At 38.7% G+C, this 26,884-nt stretch overlaps 1 protein-coding gene across 1 annotated transcript in view; it reads right to left on the bottom strand.

Annotated features, from left to right (window-relative positions):
• Window positions 1-26,884, bottom strand: part of PREP (prolyl endopeptidase) — an 85,487-nt gene that overhangs the window by 5,730 nt on the left and 52,873 nt on the right. Inside the window, exons 11-13 of the mRNA XM_085056256.1 lie at window positions 9,128-9,264; window positions 4,518-4,612; window positions 1,274-1,405 (exon numbers count right to left, since the gene is read on the bottom strand). Of these exons, the coding sequence (XP_084912382.1) occupies window positions 1,274-1,405; window positions 4,518-4,612; window positions 9,128-9,264 (364 nt within the window). The remainder of the gene's footprint in view (window positions 1-1,273; window positions 1,406-4,517; window positions 4,613-9,127; window positions 9,265-26,884) is intronic.

Here is a 26,884-nt window from a genome sequence, read left to right as displayed (position 1 = left end):
GGGTTTTATGACTGAAGCTGGGTAGGATGAACCTCATCCTGACTGAAACTGAAGTCCACGTAACATTAAACCAGTATTTTCAGAAGCTATGTAATATATTCAAAGTTCAACTGCATTTCCAAATATATATTTAGGCTCACATAAAATTGACTTGTGCAATGATTGCACTCCCAAATGGAGTGCAAACCTTTTAATCCTTTATCATATTCACCCATTTCTATTTTCAATGCACTAACACCTCCTGCCACTTGTTATTGAGAAACATATAAGAAGAAACCAAAATACAACTTTACATGTACTTGTTACTTGATCTTTAAAACAACCGCTTTTTAAAAAAAAAATAATGCAGGTCAAGCCAGGACAGCTTAGACCAAAGATCTGTATAATTCCAAATCCTGTTTCTTCTGCTGATGCTAATTCACTGAAAAATAGAATAACACCAACAGAGCCAGTATACAGCAGCAGATAAATACAAAAGGAAGAGCAAGCAAAGAGTGGGTCTGGTAAAACTGCTCATTTTCTATAAGCCAGTGGTTCATGAACTTGAGGTGCCTCTTTTCCCCTGTTCCTCACACAAGTAGCTCAAATCTGTCACACTGTCACATGCCTATCATGACGCTTCAAAAATGGCAAATTGACCCCGATATTGTTACTTTGTGTTTCCTTTTCCTTTCAAAATTGCACAGAATCAGCTTCTTTATTCTTCTGCTACTTTCAGACACTCTCAGATAGGGATCTTTGCAGAAATAAATTTCATAGCTCTTAGACTGCTCAGAATATGAGATCTTCCTGTGACAAGACTTCCTGTTTAAGAGGAGGCTATTAATTTCCTTGAATTTAAGAACACAGCAGCCAATTTTAAGTGAACAAGATGTATTTGCAACAGACCACACACAGTTTCCCAATGCTACCTAACAAATTTATAGTTCAGTAGTTATTTTGTAATGGTTAACCTTAAGACAGAAAAATAACAAAAAAAAATCCCAAATGTTTTTGAAACCATTCTTACTTTCTGTGTGATTCTACCACAGGGTTAGGTCGTACCACAGAAGACTGTAAGCGTGGCTTTTAACAGTCAGCCTTTGCCAGAGACTGCAGAATCCCAATGTCCTATGCAAACAGCAAATTAAGTACTACTGTACATATTTTGCATTCAGTATACATTAATGCACTGACATTCTGGCAACTTTTAACAGGCACATCTCCTCAACTTTTGTCTGGTTACTTTAATAAGCCCAGCACCAAACGTGGGAAATAGTTGAGCAGTTCTTACCGACTAAGAGACCCCCATTTGAGCCTCCATTAATAGTCAGCTTCTTTGGGGATGTGTAGCCTTCCTTGATGAGGTATTTGGCAGCACACTGAAAGTCATCAAAGCAATTTTGTTTGTTGGCCAAGATACCACCTAGCATGGGAACAAAACAAATTAGTTGATAGCACAGAATCCTTTTGATACCATCTCTTCAGAAAAACATGTGTGCAAAAATACCTGGGAACAATTCCAGTTTCATGAACATTTTAATTATTGATGCAGCTCAGAAAGACAGCAAAATTGAAAGATTCTGTCAACGCAGAGAGGGTATAAGATGGTTCTGTCAATAACTCTGATGCTTTCAGAAACTCTGAATAATACATACCTATATACCTATACTGTAGAATGAGTGCCAGGTAATGTTCCTAACCAGTGAAAGGAAAGCTAAAAGCTTTGCACAGCAAAATATATACTAAATGACCACATACAATCCACTTGAGGTTTGAGCTAATGGGACTGCAACATCATTAAACTCAGTGATAGTTTCTTAAGGCTTCAGATTATGAAATAAGCACTTCTAATTTCCTGGATATATAATATGTGGCTGGTAATTTACTTTTTTTTCTATTAGTTATTTTTCAAACCAGATGATTTATAGCTATGGTCAAAAAGGGACTTCAGAGTTGCATCTTGCTTTGAAATTTTATTAATTAATTTCCAATATGGAAATGCTTAAGATACTGCCATAATGTTGAACAAAACTCCAAATGTTATCAGATGTGTGAGGGAATAAATAATGACAGAAGATGTAGGTCCAGCCGACATCATTGATAAGACTTCCAGGTCTGAAAACAAAAAATTCTGCAGGGTGGGATAGGGAAGGAAAAGGATGGTTTTCTCTACTGTCTTTCAATCATTTTAGTAGAAGAGTATCAGCTTAGAGAACTTACAGTTGCCCAAATCTCATAATCTTCTTGCTTGTTTGGCAAGAGACTAAAACTAGCTCCTCCTCAAAGGTTATCCTACCTAAAGACCATGGTAATCCCAGGTAATTAAATGCTAGTAAGAAATGGGAACTAGGGAGAGAATCCTTGCATTCCTGCAGCAAAGGCTGTGGTCCAGCCAGGCAAGTGGGGCTTAAAGGATGCAGAAATGGAAGTCTTGTTTCTTCTACTTTCGTTAAAAGCTGCATCTTTATTCTAAGCTGATTGCCTACGGTTCCCACCATGCTCCGGGAAACTCCAGGACAATTAATTTTACCCTAAAATAAGTGGGATGAGCCGGAGGTGTCTCTTTATCTTCACTGTCCATCAAGTGATCCTAGACAACCAGTTTAAAATGGTTGCTTCATTTCTATGTTGCAGAAGTTTAGCAAGATAAGTCTGACATTTAGTCATACAGATCTTGTAGAACTGAAACCTGTAGATTTTTCATGTTTTGTTTTTTCTAACAAATACACATAATTCTCATATTAATAAGACCATTGAAGAGAGACATACTGGGACAACAAAAAAGTCTTCAAATATGTGGCAATAAAGGAGAAATTAATCTTACTCTGCTCAAAGTACTAGGCTGGTGTAAGGTCAGAATCCTATCTATACAATTAAACGTAAGCAAAAAAAAATCTGTAATTGCTTCTGGAATTAACAAAGAACAGATATATATTTTATTTGAAACTGCAATAAAAGATGGGTCAAAATCAAGCAGGAAATAGGTAGATCAAAGAAGCATTACCACATTAGGATGAATTTTATTAAAATCTATTACAAATCAATCAGCAAATTAAAATTAATGAAGGATACTTCATCTCTAGCAATAACATCCTGTATCTGCAAGCACATACAGCTTCTATTTATGAAACTATTATATAATTAACTCAATTATGAGGAAATGACCCAGACAAATAGTTACCACAGATGAAATAGTAAAATCAAGATCCAATGATCTGCAAATACCATTTTGTCTGATAAAAAGATATAATGGATTACTGTCACGGAAAATTGCTACATCATAAGCACCACTGTTTTGGTACAGTGTCTTGCAGACAACATTTCCAGCAACTTATCCACCAGATTCTTGACTATGAGTAAAGTATCACCATTAAATAATGATGGGTATGTTACAGAGATAAGAAGGACTTTTTCAAGCTTTTTTACCATTGGAAGAATGTGGACAGTTGTCAACAATAAGGCAAGTAGACAAAGACAACTGAATGATTAAGACAAGCACTTCATGAGAAAACATGAACAGAAATACATCAAAAGTGTTAAGAAAAGGGGAAGAGAGAACGATAGATCTTTGCAGTGTTTGACTTGGTTTCCCTGTGGCATAATAGCCTAAAAAAACCTAGAAGGTCAAATGGTTGCCTACAAGTTGGATCCCCCAAGAATGTGGAGGGGATGATGTCAACGCACTTCTGGAGCTGGTGGTTTTCATATGAACTTCAATCACAGAATCACAGAATCATTTAGTTTGGAAAAGATCTTTAAGATCATTAAGTTCAACTGTTAACTCAGCACTGCCATGTTCCTAAGACACACCTATGTGTCTTTTAAATACCCCCAGGAATGGTGAGTCAACCACTTCCCTGGGCAGCCTGTTCCAAGTGCTCGACAACCCTTTTGGTGAAGAAATTTTTCCAGGCACATTCATCAAATAGTAAAAAAAAAAAAAAGCGCATATTCATAAATTATGCAAAAACAATATGGAAGAGGTATGTTCTGAACTCAAAAGTTCACACCTTCTGTAAAGTTCTGCGAATCATTTTTTTTTATGTGTGTGTGATACCAAGAGAGTCTAAATACTCAGTGTTGTTGTCTTGGAGGAGATTTAGAATTGTAGGACCCTATGCACCTGCAAATAATGAAAGAGGTATGTGAAAGCAAGCCAGGTCTTTTGCAATACAGAGAGACATCTTCTGAAAGATCGGTTCAAGATAAATAGCTACATTCTCCAGCTACATTGTTCCAGTCTAGGGAACTTGAACTTGCTTAAAAAACCACAATGTTTTTCTTGGAAAATATTGTCTTTGTAGGAAACTCTTTTTAAGCAGGCTGCAAAAATTAAAAGAATCTAAGGAAAACCATCAGATTAACACTGGACAACATACAGATCTAACATGTAAGTACAGAAAAAAAATCTAGTTTTTTGCAGAATAAGTAAAATGCAAAAGGAGATATGAGCATGGAAGAGGGAGTGAAAAGAAAATGTTGCAAATTTTCATTGCTAAGCCTGCAGTTTTGTTCCTCTGCTTTGACTGACTTACCTTTGTGCCAGGTCTCTCCATATTCACCACCACCCCTGATGTTTGCGACTGCTAGAACACCTCCCAGGTGTTGCACAAAAATAAGTCTTGACACACTGAAAAAGCAACAGATAGAGAATTATTTTTATTTTCCAATTTTTATAAACCTACCACTTCTGCAAAAATACTTTGAGGGAAAGGTCTCTCCCAAAATCAATGATGAAATTGTGAATGAAGTCCCTCTTGACAGCAAATGTGAGTAGTCAGGCTTATTTTAATGGTTATCCATGGCAATGAAACTCCCTGCAGCTTTGGGAGAGGAAGGAACCAGCGCTGGTCCATTCTTCCTCCCTTAGTTCTGATCTTCAAAGGAGTGTGGTCTAACAGAAGACCACTCAAGACATGTCATAATTTTTTAAAATTATCTTCAAAGCCATTAGTGTACAGACTAGAGTTATGCAGTACCACTGGGCCTCCATAGCTTTCTGAACTGTTCCTCTTTCATGGGACCTCCACTTCTTCAGAGAGGAAAGGAAGACTTAGCCCAAAGGAAGAAAGCGAAGAATTAAGACTTAAGAGCAGCACTGGGTCTTTGTTTATGAGCAGGCATTTTCAACCAAACTTCTGCTTAATATACTTATTTTGGAGCTTTGTAATAGTGTTTGCAAAGAAAAATTCTGTACCTACCATTCTGTTGTGCTGTGGTCAGCAATCAATGCTGGCCAATCTCATTCTTACTAACTTTCCTCTCGCACTGCTAAATACAAAACAAATAGTATAACATAGATTTACAGATTCTGCCTCCCCTACTATCTGCTGAACCTGCTTGAAAGCTAAAATAGTGTATTTTTTTAAATGCCGAATTGCAAAAGTATCAAAGCTATTACTATCTTTTTTTTCAAACGGACCAAAGTAATTTAAATTATATTTACAAGTTTAAAAAAGTACTCAAAGGTACTTTTAAGTTCAAGGAACCATGTTTTATAAGTATAGCATCAGAACATACTAACTTCTTAAATAGTGAAAATTCCAAGTAATCAGACAGCACAAAACTCAAGTTTCACACACAAGTTTCACCCTACTACTGCCTCCTGTGTTTTTCCAGGTGGATTCTTGTTTCCAGATCTGAATGCAAGTCAACCTGGTGTCTGAGTCACAGCAAACTGCCCAGTCAACCCGGATGGTTATGAAATGCCTCATTCTGCAAAGTCCGGCTCCCTGCTCTTCCCTACAATCTTCTGTAGCCTTTTGCTTACTATCCCTGTCCTTCCTTCTCTCCTGGAAGCAAGGTAAAGGATATGGCAACAAGGTCAGGATGGAATCAGTGGATGGATAAGAATATAGTTCCCACCCTGGAGAACCGCTTCCAGACCCTCTATAACTCTTAAGGAACATAACACAAAAGGTAATAAATCAAATGTTGTTTTTTCACAGTAGAGAACCACGTGAGGAGCTGTGCTTCAAAGAGCAAGAACACTTTCCCAGAATTACTGATCTGCTGTCAGGCATTAGAGCTGACACAAAGATGCAGGCTAGTGCACAGGTGATGGGGAAGAAGTCCTGAGTTACTGGACTTGGTTGCTTTCTCAGCTTTTGTGGAGCTGAAGGGAGTGGTAACAGAATAAGCAAAAAGAGAAATCTTCCGCTCTGCACTGAGAGCTGCACTGTTGCTTGACCTTTCTCCAGGCTTACAGTCTGTCTTCCCTCCACCACCTCTTTGCTTAAAGGCTGGGAACAACCTGCCAGTGAAATGCAATTTCACAGTCTGCTGCACAACCAGCTGTATTCCATGATGAGTTAGGAATTGCTTCTCCTGTACCCACGCAGGCACACACAGAACAGTGAAGGGAAACATGCTGGTTCCTTTAGTGTAGTTAGCCAAATCTGAGGCATTAGTGGTGGGTTTGTGATGGCATTTCCCCAGCAGCTCTGCCAAGCCACTGGTATCAGTTTCATCAGCCTTCACTTGCACTTGCTATGTGGGCTGTATAATTAATGACAGTGCTCTAGCAAGCACCATCTCAAAATGCCACCAAATGCAGCTCTCCAGTCCAGAGAAGCATATGAAAGATGCATGCTTGCATTCAAAAATAAACCACTACTGTAACTGACTTAATGACTTTGGCCTATCATTCTTGAACTCATTTCTGGATCCTGTAACCTGTTGGTTTGTTTCTATTGCTTTCAGTGAAAAATATTTTTTCATTTTTGATGTGAAAAGGAACACCAGTTTCTGAATTAAGCAGAAATAAGCTCCCCAAGCCAGAGAGCTGGCTCATGCTAATGGGCATGAAATACTAGTAAGAAAAGACTGTACCGGCTGGAAGACATGCAGGACAGAACTGAACCACCAGAAAGGAGAAGATGGAGCGCTTTGTGCAAAGTTCTAAGAGCCTTACGTTTAAATAAAAATACCCAGGAGTATTTAGGCAGGAATTTTTTGTTTGTGTTTTTTTAAAGGTAAGCTGGCTATTACGTGGTTGCATTTCCATAGCCAATTCTCAGCTCATGATCAGGTAAATGATGTGCCAAGCCTCAGCCTTGGCCATCCTGCTTTCTAGCACTCGTGCCTGTGGTCATTAAAAAAGACCAAATCGTGGTGTTGGGCTGTGGCTGGAACAGCACTTGGACTTGGGAACTCCTTGTGGAATACTGCAGTTTACAGTAACTGGACATCTTGTCTTTCTGGCATAAATTCTCTGTTACAATTTTCTTTCCCTGATTTTTTCTTTCCCTGCCTACTTTTGGAACACATTCCCTCACCAAGTACTCGATTCTCAACTTATTAGCAATAAACATGTATTTGAAGGCTTTGGCTTTTCTTTTTTTTTCTTTTAGAAAGAGACAGCTGAGAAATCATATCTTGCTATTACAGGGAGAGAATAAGGAGGGAGGTGTGGACAATCGTTTTATTTACACTGTCAGTGGGATAATATATTTTGATGTGGAGGTCACTGATAGTTCTCTGTGCATTTACTTTTAAGGGACTGTTACAGATTCATATTCTCAACTTATGAACTGCATAATGAGGGATTCATAGGGTTCAGGAAAATATAGGTCACTGCTCCTACCTCCCATCTTCCTCTCTTCTAAATGTCAGCTGCACCCTCTTGCTGCTGTTTGCTGGACTCCTACGAGAATCAATTTTTAACTTGCCAAAATGGCAGAAAACCACCCACTCCGTTTTGCTGGGATAGTTTGCTGTCATTCTTGCGAGGTAAATCAGCTTAACTAAGGCTCCAGCAAGCACCAGGGCCAATGGATGGGCGGTGGAAGTAGGCACTGTGAAATACCTTCTCCTTTTGTGAGCAACCAGCTCGTGTCAGCTCTCCAGTATGTGAAATTTTACCTTAAATCAATAGGTATGTAGTATTTTTTTTTCATTCTTTAAAAAAGAAAACATGGTAAGTTTTATCATAGATTTCAGCATCTACAATAAACTGTAATAAATCAGTGGTTGAACCTAACTAAAAAGGAATTTAAAAACAATGATAGTCATATAATTGTGCCTCTCAAGAACCACAGGAAATTAAAAGTGTAGCTTTAAGAGACAGATAAAAAGCTTACAAATAATCACAGAGCACAAGATGGGAGGTCCATTGTTAGACAAGGTATTTGCCAGAAAGGATGAGAAACTGTAAATGCTATTCAGAAACACAATCACAGCAAACAAGAAAGGCAAGTAATACAAAGGATTTCTTGAAATGTGCTAACTCTAAAGCAAGACTGGTAGCACCTAAACTTAATAGGATTGTTTCATAATAGATTATTTTTCTGTGGTGAGCTGCTCTTCTGCTATCTAAAAAACTGTTCTCTATCCAGCCCTTTCCATTTCTGTTTTCCTCTGCCTTACCTTGGAGCATTTCTTAGGTATTCAGACAACCTCTGCCTCTTGGCAAGTCTATTCAAATTGCCTTGCTTAGGAAATAAGCCTTTTCTTTAAAGAGATCATCTGTGCAATAAAGCTTATGGTTTTTGAGAACTACAAATCCTGTTCTGCACACAGAATTTTTGGTTTAGAATGTGTTGCTTTGCATTTGCAAAGACAGTATCATTTGCATCTCAAGACAGAATCCTCTCTCCTCTTTCTTGATCATATGGGACATAGGATTTTGCTTGTGATGTAATCTTAAAAGTATAATATGAAAATGAAGCCAAATTTTAATTATTTACATTAATTTAGCCAAACATTTCATTTTCTATAATATTTAGACATAGGTAATTGTTTAACTTGGAAAAAAGAAAACTTCCTATGTTATTAGTTCAGCAAAGGACTCAAATATTTCCTTAATATATATGTCCATATGTTTTCTGGTTGAACTCAGTGACAGAGCAGGAAGAGGTTAAGGTGTTATCCTAAGGGAAGGGTGACTGCTGTAAACCTCAGGAGCGTAGAGCACTTCTCTGTTCTGATATCATTTCTTCTGTGAGCCTGGGCAAAACCCTTGAATTCACAACTAACAAAGCAGACAAATGATGCCTGGGCATGGATGTGCAGCCCTTATGGCCCTCATCTTGCTCCTGAGGGACTTCAAATGCATCCTGTCAGATCCATCATCCACCCTGCCCACAGTTTGTGACAGTTGCTAACACGAGATACTTCAGAAGAATGTATGAATCACCCTTCTTACCTGTAGCTCGGTGTAATTGATATGTTGAAGCCTCCATATCCATACAAGAAGGCAGGATGAGAACCATCTAATTTAATTCCTTTCTTGTGAATAATAAACATTGGGATCTTAGTACCATCTTTGCTAGGGTAGAAAACCTAAGACAAGAGAAAAAGAAACACAAAATGCTCTAAATGCTGTAACAACTCTCCACAAGTGCTATTAACATGAATCAGAGGTGATCATGTCTGTGGTGTCTGATGGGTAAAACCTTCTGAACAACTTGCACCATTGCCCAGGTCAGGCTCAGTAATGGGCACCACCTGCTTGGTTGCTTAATAGCTCTGGAAAATGTATCAAAATGAGACAACACACAAGGTATCACGGTTTCCCGTTTAGGTATCTTAACCATCAATTCTACATACAAGAGGGATTAAGAAAACATTACAAAAGCAATACAACTCTCTGCAAGGGAAGACTGAAAACACAAAGGGCTGCATGGTCCATCACATGTGAAAGGAGCAAAGACTGAGCTAGCACAGAGAACAAACAGAACTAAAACCAGATTTCCCATCTAAATTTATGATTTCTAAAAATGTCTCCTTTTTAAAAATTCAAACTTCAGACACTAGAGAACAGACAGAAACAGTGGACAGAGGAGAAACTCATGGTAAGGTGGTGACTTGGTGAGAACCCACTGAATATTACAAAGTTTTAGACAACAGAGAGCTGTTACTACAAATAAATAGATTTGTAGTAACTCTCTGAAGATCTGGTTTTGTACTTATGAAATCACTGAAAATTTTACAAGCAATCTTATAAAATTCACCACCAGCAGAAGACCAAAGATATTTTAAAAGTCACAGTATTTTGTTTTTCTTACTTATACATTAGCATTAACATTTCTCAATGGAAGCATGCCACACACCAGACTCAGTGGTAAAGAGAAAATTCTGAAGAGCTGAAGGCAGTGTTTCTTTCTCCTTGTAAAAACAGCAAAAAGCTGACTACTCAACACTTGCACCTGCAGCATGAATTCACCGAAGCAAGTCTGTATCCAGCAGAAGCAGACTATGCACTGCTCAGTTTTTCAAGGTTGTCTCAGGGACACTTCACCTTGTCAGGGTGGTAACACAAGCCATGACAAACTTTTATAGCACTTGGTGCATTTTCAGACATTGCCTAGCAACAATCAGGAGATCCAACCTTGCAGAATCCCCAGTCCATCAGGGAAGACAACTGAACTGCCCATTGGCTTTCAGAAAACCAGCTCCCAAAACACCAAGTATCCACATGGCACATGTTTTCCTGTCTTTCTATTGCTGCCACAGCACCGCGTGAAGTTACAAGCTGAACGCCATGTACACAGAGACTGTAATTGTTTAACACAGTTCCCACATCTTCTTGTTTTGATGCCTGTCTCTGCCTGCATACTCTAATTTGGGATCCAGTGTGTCATATTTTGCCAGTCAAGCAAAACACGTGGCTGTGAATGCAGATTACTGCTTTTTCTAAAATTCTGGCTGATTCCTTTTCACAGCCTTGCTTTAACATCATTACAGCTTCTACTCTAATTAGACCAAAAATGTAGCAAATGAAGAATGACACATTCTTTTAATTTAGTTGCACGTTTACAGTCTCTGCTTCTAAAGGAAACAGTCCTACTGTGATTTATAGAGCACATGATCAACAGATTCTGTTTTTACAACACGTGAACCTCACCAGTAATATGAACCTATGCAACACATTTATTCTGGGCAGTGCCTGTAATGTGAAACATGTAAATCCACATGGCATGCTGAAAACAAAGTAATCACTTTTAATTTTAGTTTAATCATTGCTAAGGAAATGTGTGAAATTTCAAACGAAATCACATCTACCTCCAAAGGCTTTACCAAAACCTCTAGACATATTACAGATAAAAATTCAGTATTTCACAGTGCCCAGCAGATGGGGAAAAAAAAATCAAAACAAAAGCCTAAGGGCATTCTTACACAGATGAAATCACAATTTCCAGCTTCTGCCATAACTGTATATTTACTGACAAAGTGCTTGTCAGACCAGCAGAGTATAAAGCATTTTCACTTAAAATAGTTACTTGAACATTATAAACAAATAAAATAACTGATGAGGAGCAGAACTGCTGAGGCTGATAATGACGAGTTCCAGAGACTCTTCCCCTAAAAAACCATCCATCAACTTTAGCTGTTGCTGGCAATTGTCAGGAAGTGAGCACCCGGCCTTTCTGCATTTCCAGAAACTTACTGCCATTGGCCAGTCCTTTCCTGATGATTAAAGTATGCCACTAATTTTACTGCTGCTGTCTGAATGAGGCCTTTATCTTTTTTATAACAACTCCTTGAAAACTGACTTCTGTAGGGCTTTTATTGTCATCAGCTAAGACAAAATAACATACAATTAAATGAAAACTCAACAGAAAAAAAAGATGCATGTCAAGCTGACATTTGCAATTTAAGAGTTTTCACTCCTATCTTTGCTAAAATAATGATTATCTCTCTCTCCATGAAGAACACACAAGGCGGGGGGGGGTGGAAATCAATTCAGCGAGACACTAAGATATTCAAAGCTATTTAAGCTTCTCCAAATAGACTATTTTCAACAACTGATTCAATCTCACCTTTAAATTAGCTGTTATCTCTGAACCAGAGTCCAATGGTTTATTCATGTAAACCATAAAGGGACATCCTTCTATCTCAAAGATTAAGGTAAACTGCAAAAGGCAAGCCTGAAGAAGGATTTCCCAAGATGGTGTTTCAAGTCTAATTTTAGATGCTGTCAGCTTTTACAGTAGCAAATGCTCATAAAAGGGTACTACTATTTTCTGCTTTATCATAGATAGGAGTGACCCACTTGTGCCAGTCACATTATGTTACTCATTGGTCATATATTTTCCCACAAAGTCTCATGTCACTAAAGTCAGCATATATAAGAGGACAAGTTAGGAAAATTATTTTGGAGGGAAAAGGATGGAGAAAAACACTTCAGAAATATTATTATGAATGCTGGGACTCACCATTCAAGGACGGACGTGCTAAAAATAAACATATTCAGCCTTTAGGAATGCAACAGCAATGCTATGTGGTTGACAGGGCTCTCCTGCTGCATGCAACCCTAGGTGCTATTCTAGGACCACAGTGCTGGAGCAGTACAGCAGCCCTGGAATAGTCGTAGCTTACTTTGTCTCACACTAATGTCCCTATATGTCACATGGCAGAGGGGTCTCAGTGCCAGAATTACTTTCAATTTAGATACTAGAACCTGAGGCATACATTTATAGCCTCTAGTCTACTTACTGTGACACAAGGAGAAGGCAACACTGTTTGCAGTTACTCATTACTATAAACTACGAGAGGATTAAGCTATATAAGCTACACAAAGCCCAACATTAATCATCCTTCTTTAGTGCATACATATATATTTATAGAGTGGTGTGTTATTTTGTGTTGGTTTTTAAACTTAGCATTTGAAAGCTATTTACACTCCATTTTTACCTGAAAAAGTCAATGGAAGTTTACTTCCAAGACAGTTTACAGAGTAAATTTTACTAGCAAATACAGTTAATGGCTCTGTGATTGGGCTTGTAAATTTACTTAGGAGTTAAGCAGGATAAAAGAAGTTCTATACATTCATTCCTGGAGAGGTATTTGTCCTCTTAATTATTATATGCTTTAAACGTGCAGAATTTATGTTAGGTGAATCTTCACTTAGGGAAGAGGGAAGCTATCAGCTGGCATTGTAGACACAGACCTAAATTCAGAACGACTCTGTATTTATCCACCTCTACCTCTGCAGTGACAAGAAGCATCCTCTCCATCTCAAGTCACCAGGAGGCAAAACTAAGTATTTTAGAAAAGCAAAAGGATTTGAAAAACAGAGGCTGCAGATGAAATTTTTCTTAATCTACAGAGATAACACAGCCAGACATTGATACTTACAGACAAGACTAGAAATAATTTTGGCAATCATCCAATATGCACTTCTCTGGTGAGCTAATATGAAATCAGTATCTTTCAATATTAAAGCAACACAATCATCTCAACAAATAAGTAAAACCAAACTGTCTGCATACTCACATTGGGCAACATAACTAAAAATACATAAAATTACTGACATTGAATAGAAACTTCGATTTTTAAAAATTAAAACCTCAGCAGCTTCTGAATATTTAATTTCACTTTTTCTCCCTTTCAGAACTATTTCATCTGTTTATATAATGGAGAGATCAAAAGATGTATGTAATTATAATTGTTTGGGTAAGAAAAGTGCACCTGAAATCATCTTGCTTTTACAAAACCTAAAATCTTTCTACACAAAAACCAACTCCAAACCTGTATATGTTTAAAATTAACCTTCTAAGGTAAGATTAAACACAAGTTTTGAAATACTGCTGTAAAACACAAATCCAAAATAATCTTGTCTATATGGGTCTAATGTGTATATTTTTTGAACTGTGAACAGTATCTGAATGTTCAGAAATCTTTTATCATTTGCCTGACTTGCTCATTAATGGCAAAGCATTAAAATCCAGTTAAAAAGTGATTAGTTTGTCTTGACAGAAAGAATTATTTCCTGCAGATAAAACATGAATTTTATACATGAAAAGAAACTTTGATTTCTGAGACTTGAAAACACCCCCTAAGTCACAGTAGGCTAATTATTCTTAGGAAGCCAGTAGTTATTCTAATGATGTCTCTCCCAAACTCTCTTTCAAGATTAGGTATTACATACCAGAAATAGCAATTGTTTTCATGTCTATGTGTGCTTGATCAAAACCAGGTAAGAATTACACTTGTCATTAGATTGACATCCATTGTGGGAAATGCCAAAAAATTTTACAAAGAGCAACTAGAACGGCATATAAATGAAGCTGGAATGCTCCTTATTAAACATTCATGTTCAATAATTTAGGTTTAGTAACACCACAAAAATGCCTTTAAAATACTTTTTTCCAATGTCTCCCATATAGTTTTTCTGAAATAATTTGTTTTCATTTGAAACGAACACATGATTTCGCAGTTTTGTGAAATATAGCAATTGTTTTCTTCTCCTAGATAAGAGCAGCTACCCTCACAAACTGCTGCAGCTACCCTCACAAACTGCTGCAACCACCACAAAGTTACAGACAGCACTGGGGAGGCAAAACGCCTTCTTCAGTCCCAGCAAACCGCGGCACAGGGGCTATAGGGAATGACTACTTCAGTTTTTATTTCTTGGAACTATGTTTCAAGCATCTAGTTTCATATACAGTATTTCCTTCATTAAGTGAGAGATGAAGATTTCTCATCACACTAACACCAACATTTGCATTTTGGGATTTGGGGAAGTAAAGCATAAGGAATTTGTAATAAATCACATAACATTGCCCACATTTCCCAAAATGTCACAAATGCTTGGTTAAAGGTTCACTGTTTTAAAAATCCCACACCAGCATCTTTGAAAGATGACCGGAACAGTAAGCTTAAAGGAGTAGTCCCCGGAGAAAGTTTTCCTGCACAGATGGTGGCATCAAGGTTTTCAAACCTATATCCAGGTACAGATATAACAGTGCCTGAGGCTGAACAATGCCACACAGCAAGACCTCCCACTGACAAGTCCTAACGCTCAGTGCTTCAGGAAGGCAAGTCACAAAGAGCCCTGCCCTCACACCAGCAGGTCTGAACACCACAGCACTGACAGGCAGGAAAAAGTCTGCTCTTGAGATGCCAGGGCAGAAAGCTCATTGATTCAAACAGAATCATGTGCTGCTTTCCACACCACCTGTCCATCGCCCATTCCATCCCTCATCGCCTCTAACCTCTCGAAAAACCTGACACCAGTCTGGGGCTAAAGCACATCACAAGCCAAACACCCTACCTATTGCAGCAGCGGCATGGACCCAAGTATAAGATCACCAGTGGCCCCATGGCCAACTCTGGCAGCCAGCCAACAGCCACTCATAAGAGCAGCTCTTACTAGCCACCAGTTTTTGTGTTCTTACAGAGCATGAATCAGAAGTCAAGAAAAATAACAGAGAACTGCTACCACTACAGAGAAAATCCACAGGATCTGAGGTTTCCTAACTTCAGAGGGGAATCCTCATCAATCTTCTTTAAGCCTCTTAAATTAGCTTCAAAGCAATTCTATGTGGGTTGCAAAGTCTGCTTAACTCAGAGCTGGAAAGGGGCCAAAGTAACTCAGTACAGTGAAAAATCATGCAGGTAAAACTCAGAAAGAAGAACACCCACCACAGATATTTGCAAAAGCACTATGAAAATAATCAAGAAACTGCTCAGAAGAAATTGTTTCACCACCCACCCATCCAGTGGCATAAAAAGCAGACTCATGCTGACAGAGGCAAAGTGCCAGGAGATGGTCTTTTACAAGAAATGCCTCCTTGCTACTAGGTTCAGCTGCCTAGCTGCAACTGACTGCAGGGAGGTATCTCACAGGATGGTGGGAGGATGTAGGGGAAGACGAGAGAAAAATACAGGTGAAAGATCAGAAATCCTGCAAGACTGACATGGCAGAACTTGCTTTTAAATTACACTTTTCTCAATTAGTTAAAAGGCATCATCCCACTTACATAAAGCCTTAGTGGGATCCAATGGGATCCAATGAGACCCCCACACACAGACTCTACTTCTGCAATGAGAGAGGCTTCTTGCCTCTTCTGTTTATCCCTTGCCCCTTTCAGTGCAATCTCAGACCTTCCTGCAGCAGAATGATTAGAATCTGCCATGTACAGTTATTTTTTTTCTTTCATCAATTTGTCTCGAAGATGACAGTGTACTGTCTAGAGAAAGACAGATATCAGATAGATAAATTTACCTTTTCATTTAAATATACATTGTGGTCATGTTAAACAGAAAAATGTCCCAGGGGCCTTTGTAAGTTACAGTCCCTCTTCTGAATTACCTCTGCGCTTATGCATTCAGGAAATGTACTTCTATGAAGTAATATAGCATAAGACAAGCAAAGAGATGTCTCAATGGAAGTCGCACACGGTTACAAATAAAAACATAAATAACAGCTGCTAGCTAGTCCATTTTTTTTTCATTAAATCACAAGCTTTACTTCACTGAGTAAACTGCTCTGACAAGAGACAACTCACTGCAACAGTGTGTAGGCATGAGAATGTAAACACTACTCATTTTTACCATGCTGGAAATCAGTTCAAGTTGTAATGAGAAACACCATAGAAATAAAAATGTAGAGGCAATTTACCATGGGGTAAGCAAGGGAGAGAACTTACTTTCTGCAAGCTACTTCACAATAAATATTATTTATGGTTTTATGATGTGGTAGGTGCACACACCTAATCCAACATGCTGAGAAAGAGATAAATTCACTCAAACAGTAACTAGCTAATTCAGCTTTTCTGTTTCTGACTCCATCTTGCTCCAAACTTGCTCGGCCATCTCAACACAGCTTTATTGTTGAGAGTTTACAAGCTTCAGGAAGATGACATAATTACTGCTGGATTTTCTCCCTAACACAGAGGAATCTACACAGTCCAGGGTGCTCAAATATCACCTATAAACCTGTACCCAAACACTCTTGTACAGAGAAAATTCAATCTTGACAATGGGGATATCAAGTGCCAGCTTGTGACAAAGCCTCAAGAGATCTATGCATTTGCTTACATGGCCAAGAAGCTTTGTTCATGACTTTGAACAGCCAGGCAATTTCAGAGGGCTCTGCTCTCTCTTCCTTAGAGAATCACACCACGTTCATAAGATGTCAAGTTGGCTACCCAAAATCAGAAGTGCTATAAATCACTAAACACCTACATGTTTAAAATTCTGCATGTGGCTAGTACAATATTAAAGATTCATTAATGCATGTTGGTTTGAAAGGAAATAGAGATCATCTACACCAGACAGTGCATGCATGTTTCAAAATCAGTTCCAAATCACCTTTCCTGTGAATATTTATTCTGAAGTACTTACTGAAATAAACACATCATTTAAAGTATTGTGAAGCAGTTCTTAGTGCATTTTCTCTCTCAAATGACAGCTACATATAATTTACTTTCTGAGATAAACATGAATTTTAATTTACTCATTTGTGCCCCTACAGGATTAAAAAAACACCAAAATGGTAGCAGAAGGGGAAAAAAAATCCCTTGAGAATGGTCAAGGCAAAACTAAAGTCCTGGAAAATACCTGGGGTGCTATTTTAGAAAAAATAATTCTAAGATTCAGATGCTATTGATTTCAACAGTTTGCTGTGGAGACAGTACTACTGTTTTTGGATTTGAAGTAGTCATTTGGACAATGAAGAAAAATCACTCAGTGAGTAGCAAGAAGCAGACAAGAATTACGAGAATGAGTTTTCATGCACTGTTGTAACAATACTTAGGAAAAAACATTACATGAAATCTAGTATAAAGCAACCCAGCAAAAATTTCAACTGATGGTGTACTTTCCAGACAGATGTCAAAACCAAGACTTTGAAGATACTTCATACCAGGAACACAAGGAGAGTGCTGAAGGACCCTTGTAACACTCTTGGAATAAGGCAGAGGAAAATGAGTAACAAAAAAGGAACACATTTTTTAAAAAAAAGCCCTAAGGACAGCTTACAGCAATCTTCCCTTTTCCAGGCATGAACAAGACAGAAAAAGTTAACAAACTTGTATCAGACATTAGGTAATCCACAACTAATACTCAACTATTAATAAATCAACAGATGAAACGTCTAATGCTGCCAGAATGAGTGCTAACAGCTCAAAAACCACCAGTAGGCAGGAAGAAAAAGTCAGGGATGTTCCTACTGGTAAAAGACTCCCTGATTTCAGGCATTCTACCATTTTGCTTTGAAGCTTCTTCGCTTCCAGAGCAGCTATTTTTAGCTGTTAGCAGGGATCTCTGTGCACTGTTACTTTCAAAAATAATTGACAAATTGGATGAAAAGCAAGCAGTTCAGGGAGTTGTCAGGGAGAATTTATGTAGCAATTTTTCCCTGTCTGTGAGAATAGAAGCTGGAACTAAGGAAATCATATATTTCTTTATATCATTCATCTATACAGTTGAAACACTAGTTACTGTGAATAATAATGGTAGTTCTTAGAGGCTTCCCTTGTCCCATAAATCTCCTGGGAGATGTCTCAAGGACAGAGCAGAACTAATTAATCTAAGGAAAGATACTATTTTATCAGTACCTCTAAGCAGCATTGATAAAATCAAATCAACTGCTAAATGAAGATGCAAACTAGATTACCATTAATAAAATTGCACACTGATGGATTTGTGCTGCATCATAAGCAGACAAAAGCCCACAGAAAATTAGTGACTGAACTGTTTGTGGGTAGAAAGTGAACTGAAAAAGAACTATCTTCCTTTCTTTTCCTTCAAAAAAATGTTCTTTCAGAATGTCCCAAGATTTTGTGTTTTTTAAGTTTTTACTACTTCTGTTCTTATACTGAGGACAAATAGCAGAGGTCTGCAGAACAATCCCACTCATATGTGTTCCACTTACACAAGTTCACAACTGCATCTCTGGATACTTATCAAAGCACTTTTGTGATTAGCTTGTCCTCTCTCTTCAGCAGTGAATCGAATTTAAGAAAAAATATCTCAAGAGTTTATCTGCATTATTTTACCAATTCTAATTTGATTTTGTCTCCTTTATGTAGTTAACACATAGCTATCACTATTAATCTTCCAAACGCCATTTATTTCTCTGTTCTGCTTCAGGCTGTGGCTGGTAAGGGCCCTGTGATGGTCTGCATTTCCATGCTATCCAGCACGCTGTTGAACGTGGTCCATGATTAAGACTCTTAAGTCCTGCAATAATGAAAGCAAATAAAGGAGCAACAACCTTCTAATTCGTCCTCTGCAGGCTGCCCTACCTCCTTAAACCTCTTCATAACAGTTGAATGCCAAGCCTAATAAATAACTGCATAAACTAGTTATGAGCTTGTGTGTGCCTGGAGGCCTACAACTCTGAAACAAAAACCTCCCAGCTCTGCCAGAGCCACTTCTATTCTGAAAACACTCCAGTTCCCTGGTAGCCTACAGGGACACTATTCAGATTGAGAGATGCATCCACTGTAAAGTATTTAAATGGGGGTATGGAGCTGTGGTGAAGCTAAACTGCTAACAGGAAACACTGAGACACTGCAGAAGAGGGGACAAGGGAGTGCTTTTTGGAAGGAGCAACAAACAGAAAGCATAACTGTCTGAAGCAGTAAAACACAATCCAACAAGGCCAAAATTACAATATACTATACCCTGATAGATGCAATCACACACAGAATAGTGGACAACTGACTAAAAAGTAATTTAGAAAAGTATCTTGGAGTTGTAGACATGCCAAACTGAAGCTGAAAAACAGATTGTTAGGGAATAGGCAAACCCTATGTAGGGACATATAAACCAAAATATCATCCACAAGATGTTATGAAGTAACCCCTCCTGCTGCATTCAGCATTTGCAAAGCCTCAGCTAGAATGCTGTACTCAGCTGAAACCATGGCACACCACATGCTGAGCATCTAAACAGATTCCAGGAAGAGAAAGCAGACTGATAGGAGGCCCAGGATATACAATCCACTAGAAAAACTGAACATCGTCCAGATTTTTGTTTTTAATATAAAAGAAGATAAAATTGAGGGACACATGGTGACAGGTCTCTAACTATGCAGAAGTTTGCTGTAACTAGAAGAGAACTAACTCTTTTTCATGTCAGTGAAGGACACAAAGCATCGCATTTCAAATGCAAGAAGTGAATTTAGGTAAGACCTTGGTGATGTACTCCCTATTCCCTGCAAAACCTTTTCAACAGTAAACTCAGTGAGAACATGGGATAGATTGTTTTGGGACTGTGAAGGCTTTTAAGCACAAGGCAGACAGAAACCAGTCAGGAATGGTAGAGGCAGAAGTGACCTGCCACAGTGCCCAGGACAGATCAGCATATTCTAGCCTTGGTAGCCACAATGGCTAGCTTTGGGACCTGAGTGCATGCCCATGTTATCACCACCCCCAAACACATTCAGGCACTGTAGTCTCTTCCCTTTCCCAGTCCTTTTGCTCCTTGTTTATTACAGAAGCTCTGCTACAGGTTTTCCTGTTCACAGCTGCAGCCGCATGTTGGGGAGTAGAAGGTTATTCCTCTCTTCTTGCATGAAAAACCAATATCCTACCTCCTGGGACTCCAATGGATTAGATGAGCTTTTGAGATTGTTCTCATACAGATTTTATATGATTTCAAGAAGAGAAGCTTCAAAAGTAGAAGTGGAGAAGACAGACTCTAAAACAGAACAAATACTTCCCTTCTCACTGCCTTTTGCCTTTCATAAAACCATGACTGAAAAATGTGAAGGCTATCCAGGGAGTTTACACATATAACAAAATCTACAGGAACAGCTGGTAAGAACAGAGATATATTCAAAAATCCACCACTTGCATTACGAATCCCTATTGGTTAAACTTCAGAAAATGGTTTAAATATTTAAATAGTGAACATTCACATTTTAAAACCAAAGAAAACATTTTTAAAACTTGCATATATATATACTGCAGATGTGCAAACACCTATTAACAGAGTGCCCAACATTTTATTTTCAAGTAATATGAGCTTCACTAATAAATAAATGACTATAATTACTACTGTTCTGGAAATTTGTTAAAATTTAAAAATTGTCATGTGGCAGAGACATATACATACCAGTGTATATAACTCTTTCTAAAAGTAAATCCCCTTCTTCGGAAATGTAACGACTATTAAATATACTTACATGATACTGCTAGCTCAGTACGGAAAAATACAACCAGAAAAGTCTGATTATCTTGGTAACTCAGCAAAAGAAGTCAATGTGTCTCCCTGCTAGGTCAGTGGCTCAAGTGCTGGCCCACACCAGTGATGACTGACAACTGCAATCATCTATTGATCTTTTGCCAGCTGTGTGAATAAAACTCATGATTGTGGTCCCAGAGCAATCCGTCCTCAATGCAGCATTATCATCAAAATTAAACCCCACCACCCCTAGCCAGGCTTCATGAGGCAAAGTGATGGGTGGGCAGATGGATAGAAACATTCCTATTCTGCAGAGAAGAACTCTCACTCTGAACAATGCTGGCATGCCAAAGTTTGACATTTATCCTCAAAAGTGACTGACAAAAGGGGCAGCTATCACTTTTTTCTTTCAGTAGAGTACTATGCTGAAATTTCCCATTTTTATGACTACTTGGTTTAAGCATGAATTAAACAGCCATAAAGAGGCTTTAGAGCATTTTTTTTTGTGGAAGCATTCTGTGTTTGACCCTCCACTATTGATCGTACTGGCCATTCAATCTGCACTACAAGACACACAAATACCCTAATTATCAAAAGACTGTGTTTTGTCAGCCTTTATTATCAGACATATCGTGAGGCGGACTTTTTATTGATGCTGACGTTCTCTGAACTGCTATTTGTGTAAGATTTTAATAACTGTCTTGATTAAGTTTCCAAACCACATCTGAAAACTCAACTCTGAGGATCAGCAAACCACTGCCATAAGAACAGCAAACCATATCCCTAGAGCAACAGCTCATCAAAGTGAAGCCATGGACAAATTTCATTCTGAATGTTTCTGCTCTTAGAATGAAGCTAATAATATTCACTACCTTTGAGAAATAACACTGATAAGCCTATACAAATGGGAGAAGAAAAGCTGGAAGTAGATTCCCACCGAGGAACATTAAATAGAATTCTTACTTATCTTGTGAGTAAGAGAGATAATTAAAATAGCAATGTGTTCATGCTTAATTACTGGAGGTGAGTTCAATTAGAGGAGTGAATATGAAAGTTGGAGGAAAAATAGAAGGGAAGAAATTCTTCAGTGACTTGTTTAGAAAGAGGACAAACCCGAAGTATTTTCACTATGACATTATCCCTTTAATACCTCTGTATCAGTGAAGAATCTACCAGCTGAGATTCCTGAAGACTTCAACACACGTTCATTTAAGATGTCTGAGTGAATGGCTTTTTAAATCTTTTTGATGGTAAAATGTGTTTTCCCATTTACTGTAAAAATCAAAATGATTTTTTATTTACAATCAACAATGCAATCATTTAAGACATGTGAGGCAATTCTTTAAGATCCACTATAATTGCTTAAGGTCTTGTTTAAAACTCCTGTGTATAAAAAGAAATTCACTACACTATGTTTAATAGTTACAGGTCTGTTTTAGTCCATACTATTTCGCCTTGGGTTTTGAAGAATTCTGAGAAAGAAATGGAGTGTGGAATGCAGCTTGGGATTGAGTAAACCAACTAACATCTTCCTTCTCTAGAAAAGTGGAAAACAAACCACTGCAAGTTCAAACAAAAGTTTGACTGAGTATGGCATAAGAATAGTATTTATTAATGAGCTTTAATTAAACTACTAAGCAATCACATCTCTTGTAGGCTTAAAACAAATGAATGTTTTCATAAAGTTTAGAGCATGAAGGTTCTAAAGAGGCTTCCATTTTAAGAAGCTCTTCAACTTCCTGCACACTCAGCAGAAAAATAAACAATTTATTATTAAAAGCTTGGAACTAGTGAATCACAAAGCCTATATGACACTCCAAATGAACATGGAGAGTATTATTTTAATATTCTAGTATTACTCCCCACATTGTGCGGTCTGGTAGTGTGTTAATTCTTCCTAAGAGCAGTTGTGCATTCCTGCATACCAAACCACATTTCCATTGTTCTGCATTCTGCTGAACAAAAGCTCCCAACTTCCTAAACTGTGCATCAATCCTCTGTAGTGTCTAAGAAGGGCATAGAGCAAATCCAGACATTTAGACCTTAAAACAGGATTTGAACTGGATTGGTAAAGAAAGCAATGTACCGTTCTGTCACTTCATCCTCTTACTTGTAATAGAGAGATCTGGTTCCTACTCCAGATACCTAAGGAATATGTGAACTGCATTGGATGGCCCTACTTAAACATAATGGATGTAGAGCCATCTGCTACTCGGGCATATGGGTTTCAAAGTTCAAGAGCATTTAAGGTCATCACAGGAAATCCATCTCTTGATACTCTATCTCGATGTAAAGTCCTTGATTCCGACAAGTTCCTCCCTTAAAAAGGAGTGTAATGTAGCTGCAAATATGTAACATTTAATATACATTCTCTTGGCTTTCAAGAACTACAAGGGCCTTTACACTAGAGCACTACATTTTCAGTTGTGTTTCTTCACTGACCTCTAATTAAAGAGGTAATGGCAGACTAATGTGGTGTTTGTAACAACCACATGCCAAGGGTGTAAGATACTACATTCACACAGGCACATCGCCAGTGCTGTCACAGCTGTCACTGTGATTTTGTTGATATCCTCCAGAGCGAGACTGGTGCCTTGCTGCCAGAACACTAGGTGAGATCAGAGCCAAAGCCTTCAAGTGCCTTCCTGTGAGCGCTGAAAGAAGTAGCTCAAAGCTAATTTCACCCCTAATTTCACCTGCAAGAGAGCAGGTGTCTGCCATACTGTGGCAAGCACTACAACTGTCGTCACATTCCTTCTTCCCCCAGTATTTCACCAAATTACAGAATATGCTGAGTTGGAAGGGACCCACAAGCATCATCGAGTCCAACTCCTAGTCCTGCACAGGACATCCCCAGAAGTCACACCATGTGCCTGGAGGTATTGTCGAAATGCTTCTTGAACCCATTTTCTTCCTTACTGCAACACAAAAACTCAAGGAAATAAAAGGAATAAAACAGAGACAAACAACAATAAGCAACTTATTTCCCCCAAGCATTAATTCTATCCTTTTATCCCATGAGATCATGGCAGGATTCAACCCAAATACCATGAGAAGAAGGAAAGTCCAACTCTTCAAAAACCAACCCCTTTCTGATTGTGATGGATTCTTAGTAGAAGGATGAAAATGATGACAAAATTACTTACTCCTCTGAAGAAAAGGAGAGAAGTATCTGTCTCTGCTCAGAATCAGTGTAAAGTACATGCCTTTAGCTCTCTGGTATAAGAGTGCTTTGTCTCAGCAGATAGATTCAAAGCTACGGAACTTTTCTCCAACTTCCCATGATCTATTCATATAGAAAGTCACACCCAGAGTTCTGGTCAATGGGGTTGGTATTTGGGCCAGTGCTGCCTAACACCTTTGTCAGCAACATGGACAGTGGGACTGGGAGTATCCCTCAGCAAGTTTGCTGACACCAAGCTGTGCAGTGCAGCGGACGCATAGGAGGGAAGGGATGTCATCCAGAGAGACCTTGGCAGGCTTGAGAGGTGGGACTGTATGAACCTCATGAAGTTCAACAAGGCCAAGTGCAAGGTCCTGCACTTGGATCAGGACGATCCCAAGCACAATTACAGGCTGGGCAGAGAATGGACTGAGAGCAGCCCTGAGGAGAAGGACCTGGGGGTGCTGGTTGACAAGAAGCTCAATGTGTCCCCGCAATGTGCACTTACAGTCCAGAAAGCCAACTGTGTGTGGAGCTGCAACCAAAGAAGCACGGTGAGCACATCACCACTCTGGTGAGGCCCCACCTGGAGCACTGCATGCAGCTCTGGGGTGCCCTACATATGCAGGACATCAATCTATCAGAGCAGGTCCAGAGCAGGGACATGAAGATCATCAGAGGGCTGGAGCACCTCTCCTATGAAGACAGGCTGAGAGAGCTGGGGTTGTTCAGCCTGAAGAAGGGAAGGCTCTAGGGTAGCCTAACTGTGGCCTTCCAGTTCCTAACAGGGGCCTATCAGAGAGCTGGAGAGGGACTTTTTACAAGGGCATGCTGCAACAGAACAAGGGGAAATGGGTTTAAACTGCAAGAGGGAAGGTTTAGATTAGATACTAAGAAGAAATTCTTTACTGTGAGGCACTGGAACAGGTTGCCCAGAGAAGCTGTGGATGCCCCATCCCTAGAAGTGCTCAAGGCCAGGATGGGTGGGACTTTGAGCAACCTGGTCTAGTGGAAGATGCCTCTGCCCATGGCAGTGGGGCTGGAACTAGATGATCTTTGAAATCCCTTCCAACTCAAACCATTCTTTGATTGTATTATATATATGTGGATATGGGGAAGAAACAACATTAATACCATCTTGTCGCTGTTGAGCAGCTAGCAGAGTAAAGAGGTCAGTTCTCAGTGGCAAGAAGGAAAGACCTTTATTGTTTTGATTTCGTCATATATATAGAGTTTTCAAAAGTCACCCAGATTGGTTGGCCAGAAGCCTCCCCCTAGGCCTGATTGGCCAGGCCTGCACCGTCCAGATCTTGGGACACTGTTTTTAATAACATCCAAACTTTATCTTTATTTGTAAAACACAAAAGGAATTCTCATGGGAAAAGCCTGTGCTAGCCATACCATCTCTATAACCTCACTGAAAAAACAGAGCTTATTATAATATCAGCTCTTGCATTGCTTAGCAGGTTGAGATTACCACTGTTTTCAGAGGACACTATTTTTCTCTGTTATTTTTATATTAATGAGGGAATCTAATGCTCATGGAATGATACCACTGACAACAGCAAGATCCAGGAATAGCATGGGCAGGTGCTGTGCGCAAATTTCTCCCACAACTCTGCCAATCAACCTCAAGCCTGACTCATCTTCTCTCAGTGTTGTATTTTCCTGAAGCAGAAATTAATCACTTAGCCAAACTGTATGGTGTGAAGTTCCACTTGGAATGAGAATGACAGTAGACAAATTTCCTCTATCAATGCCTCATAACTTGAAATCAGTACTGCAAGGGCTTGAAGATGGGAGTGAAAGACTGAGCAAGAAAAGAATAAACTTCTCATGAAAAGAAGAAATACCAACAGAAATAATTTCGGCAAAAGAAAGAGAAGGAAATTCATTCCAGCCTGGAGAGAAATACCCTTTTAAAGACTTATGCTTCTTGCATCTCTGCAGCAGTATCTAAACATCAGCTGCTTTTAAATAAAACTAAGCTGTAAAACCAAGTTCTGTTACGAATTTCACCTTTCTTCTGCAAGAGCTAATCCAAAGTGCATCTGTCAATAGCAACATCTATTTTTGGGTAATCTCAAACTATTTTGAGTACTGGAGGGTATTCAAAGAATGGTAAAAGGAGCCAAACATTTTTATTGTTGCAATTTTAACACTTAAAAGTCTATACATCAGCTGAAAAGTAGGTGAGCTGTGAGCCACACCAGAAGACTGTTTATCCATGATTAAGTGTCACTGTGAGGTGCTAACATGGAGAGGCATATAAGAACTTAGTTGGCAACTTTACAAAGATAAAATAAAAGCTTTTTATTTAAAGCAGCAATTGAGTTATTAACACAGTAAACATCTTAGGGTAAGTGCTGTTTTTAAGTTACTGTAGAAGTGTTTTTTTCCTTTTGTAAAACCCACCCCAGGCTATTACTTGAAAAAGTCTGTCATTGTGATAGATGGAAGTATGCAGGGAAGCAAAGCCAAATTTCAAGAAGTGCTTGGCAGAATTATTAATGCAACTTAATGTACCATTTAACATGAATAGCCAGGATAAATTTTTGATGTGTGGCAAGCATTTTAAACAGTTTGACTTTTTCATGAAGGTCACAGAGTCTTTCAAGGTAAGGGCATAAGCACAAGCTACAGCACAATAAATTAGACTATGTACTTGCAGGCTGTCACATGGAGTCAACAACTTACAAACAGGTCTTACTTTGATCCAAAAGTCAGGTATGTTGAAACAGCTCTCCCTTCATTGCAAGGTAAGTTGGTTTATTTGTTCTTAGTTTGGGCTGTCAAAGGGTAAGGTCTTAACACTAGGTACAAAAAATCAGCAGCTCCATCACTAATTTTCTTAGAGTAGTAAACTTTATCTCTGGA

The sequence above is a fragment of the Lichenostomus cassidix genome, chromosome 3 (assembly GCF_008360975.1).
Source record: "Lichenostomus cassidix isolate B80296 chromosome 3, HeHo_3.0, whole genome shotgun sequence".
Lineage (NCBI taxonomy): Eukaryota > Metazoa > Chordata > Aves > Passeriformes > Meliphagidae > Lichenostomus > Lichenostomus cassidix.
This window is presented reverse-complemented; position numbering and strand designations above follow the sequence as displayed.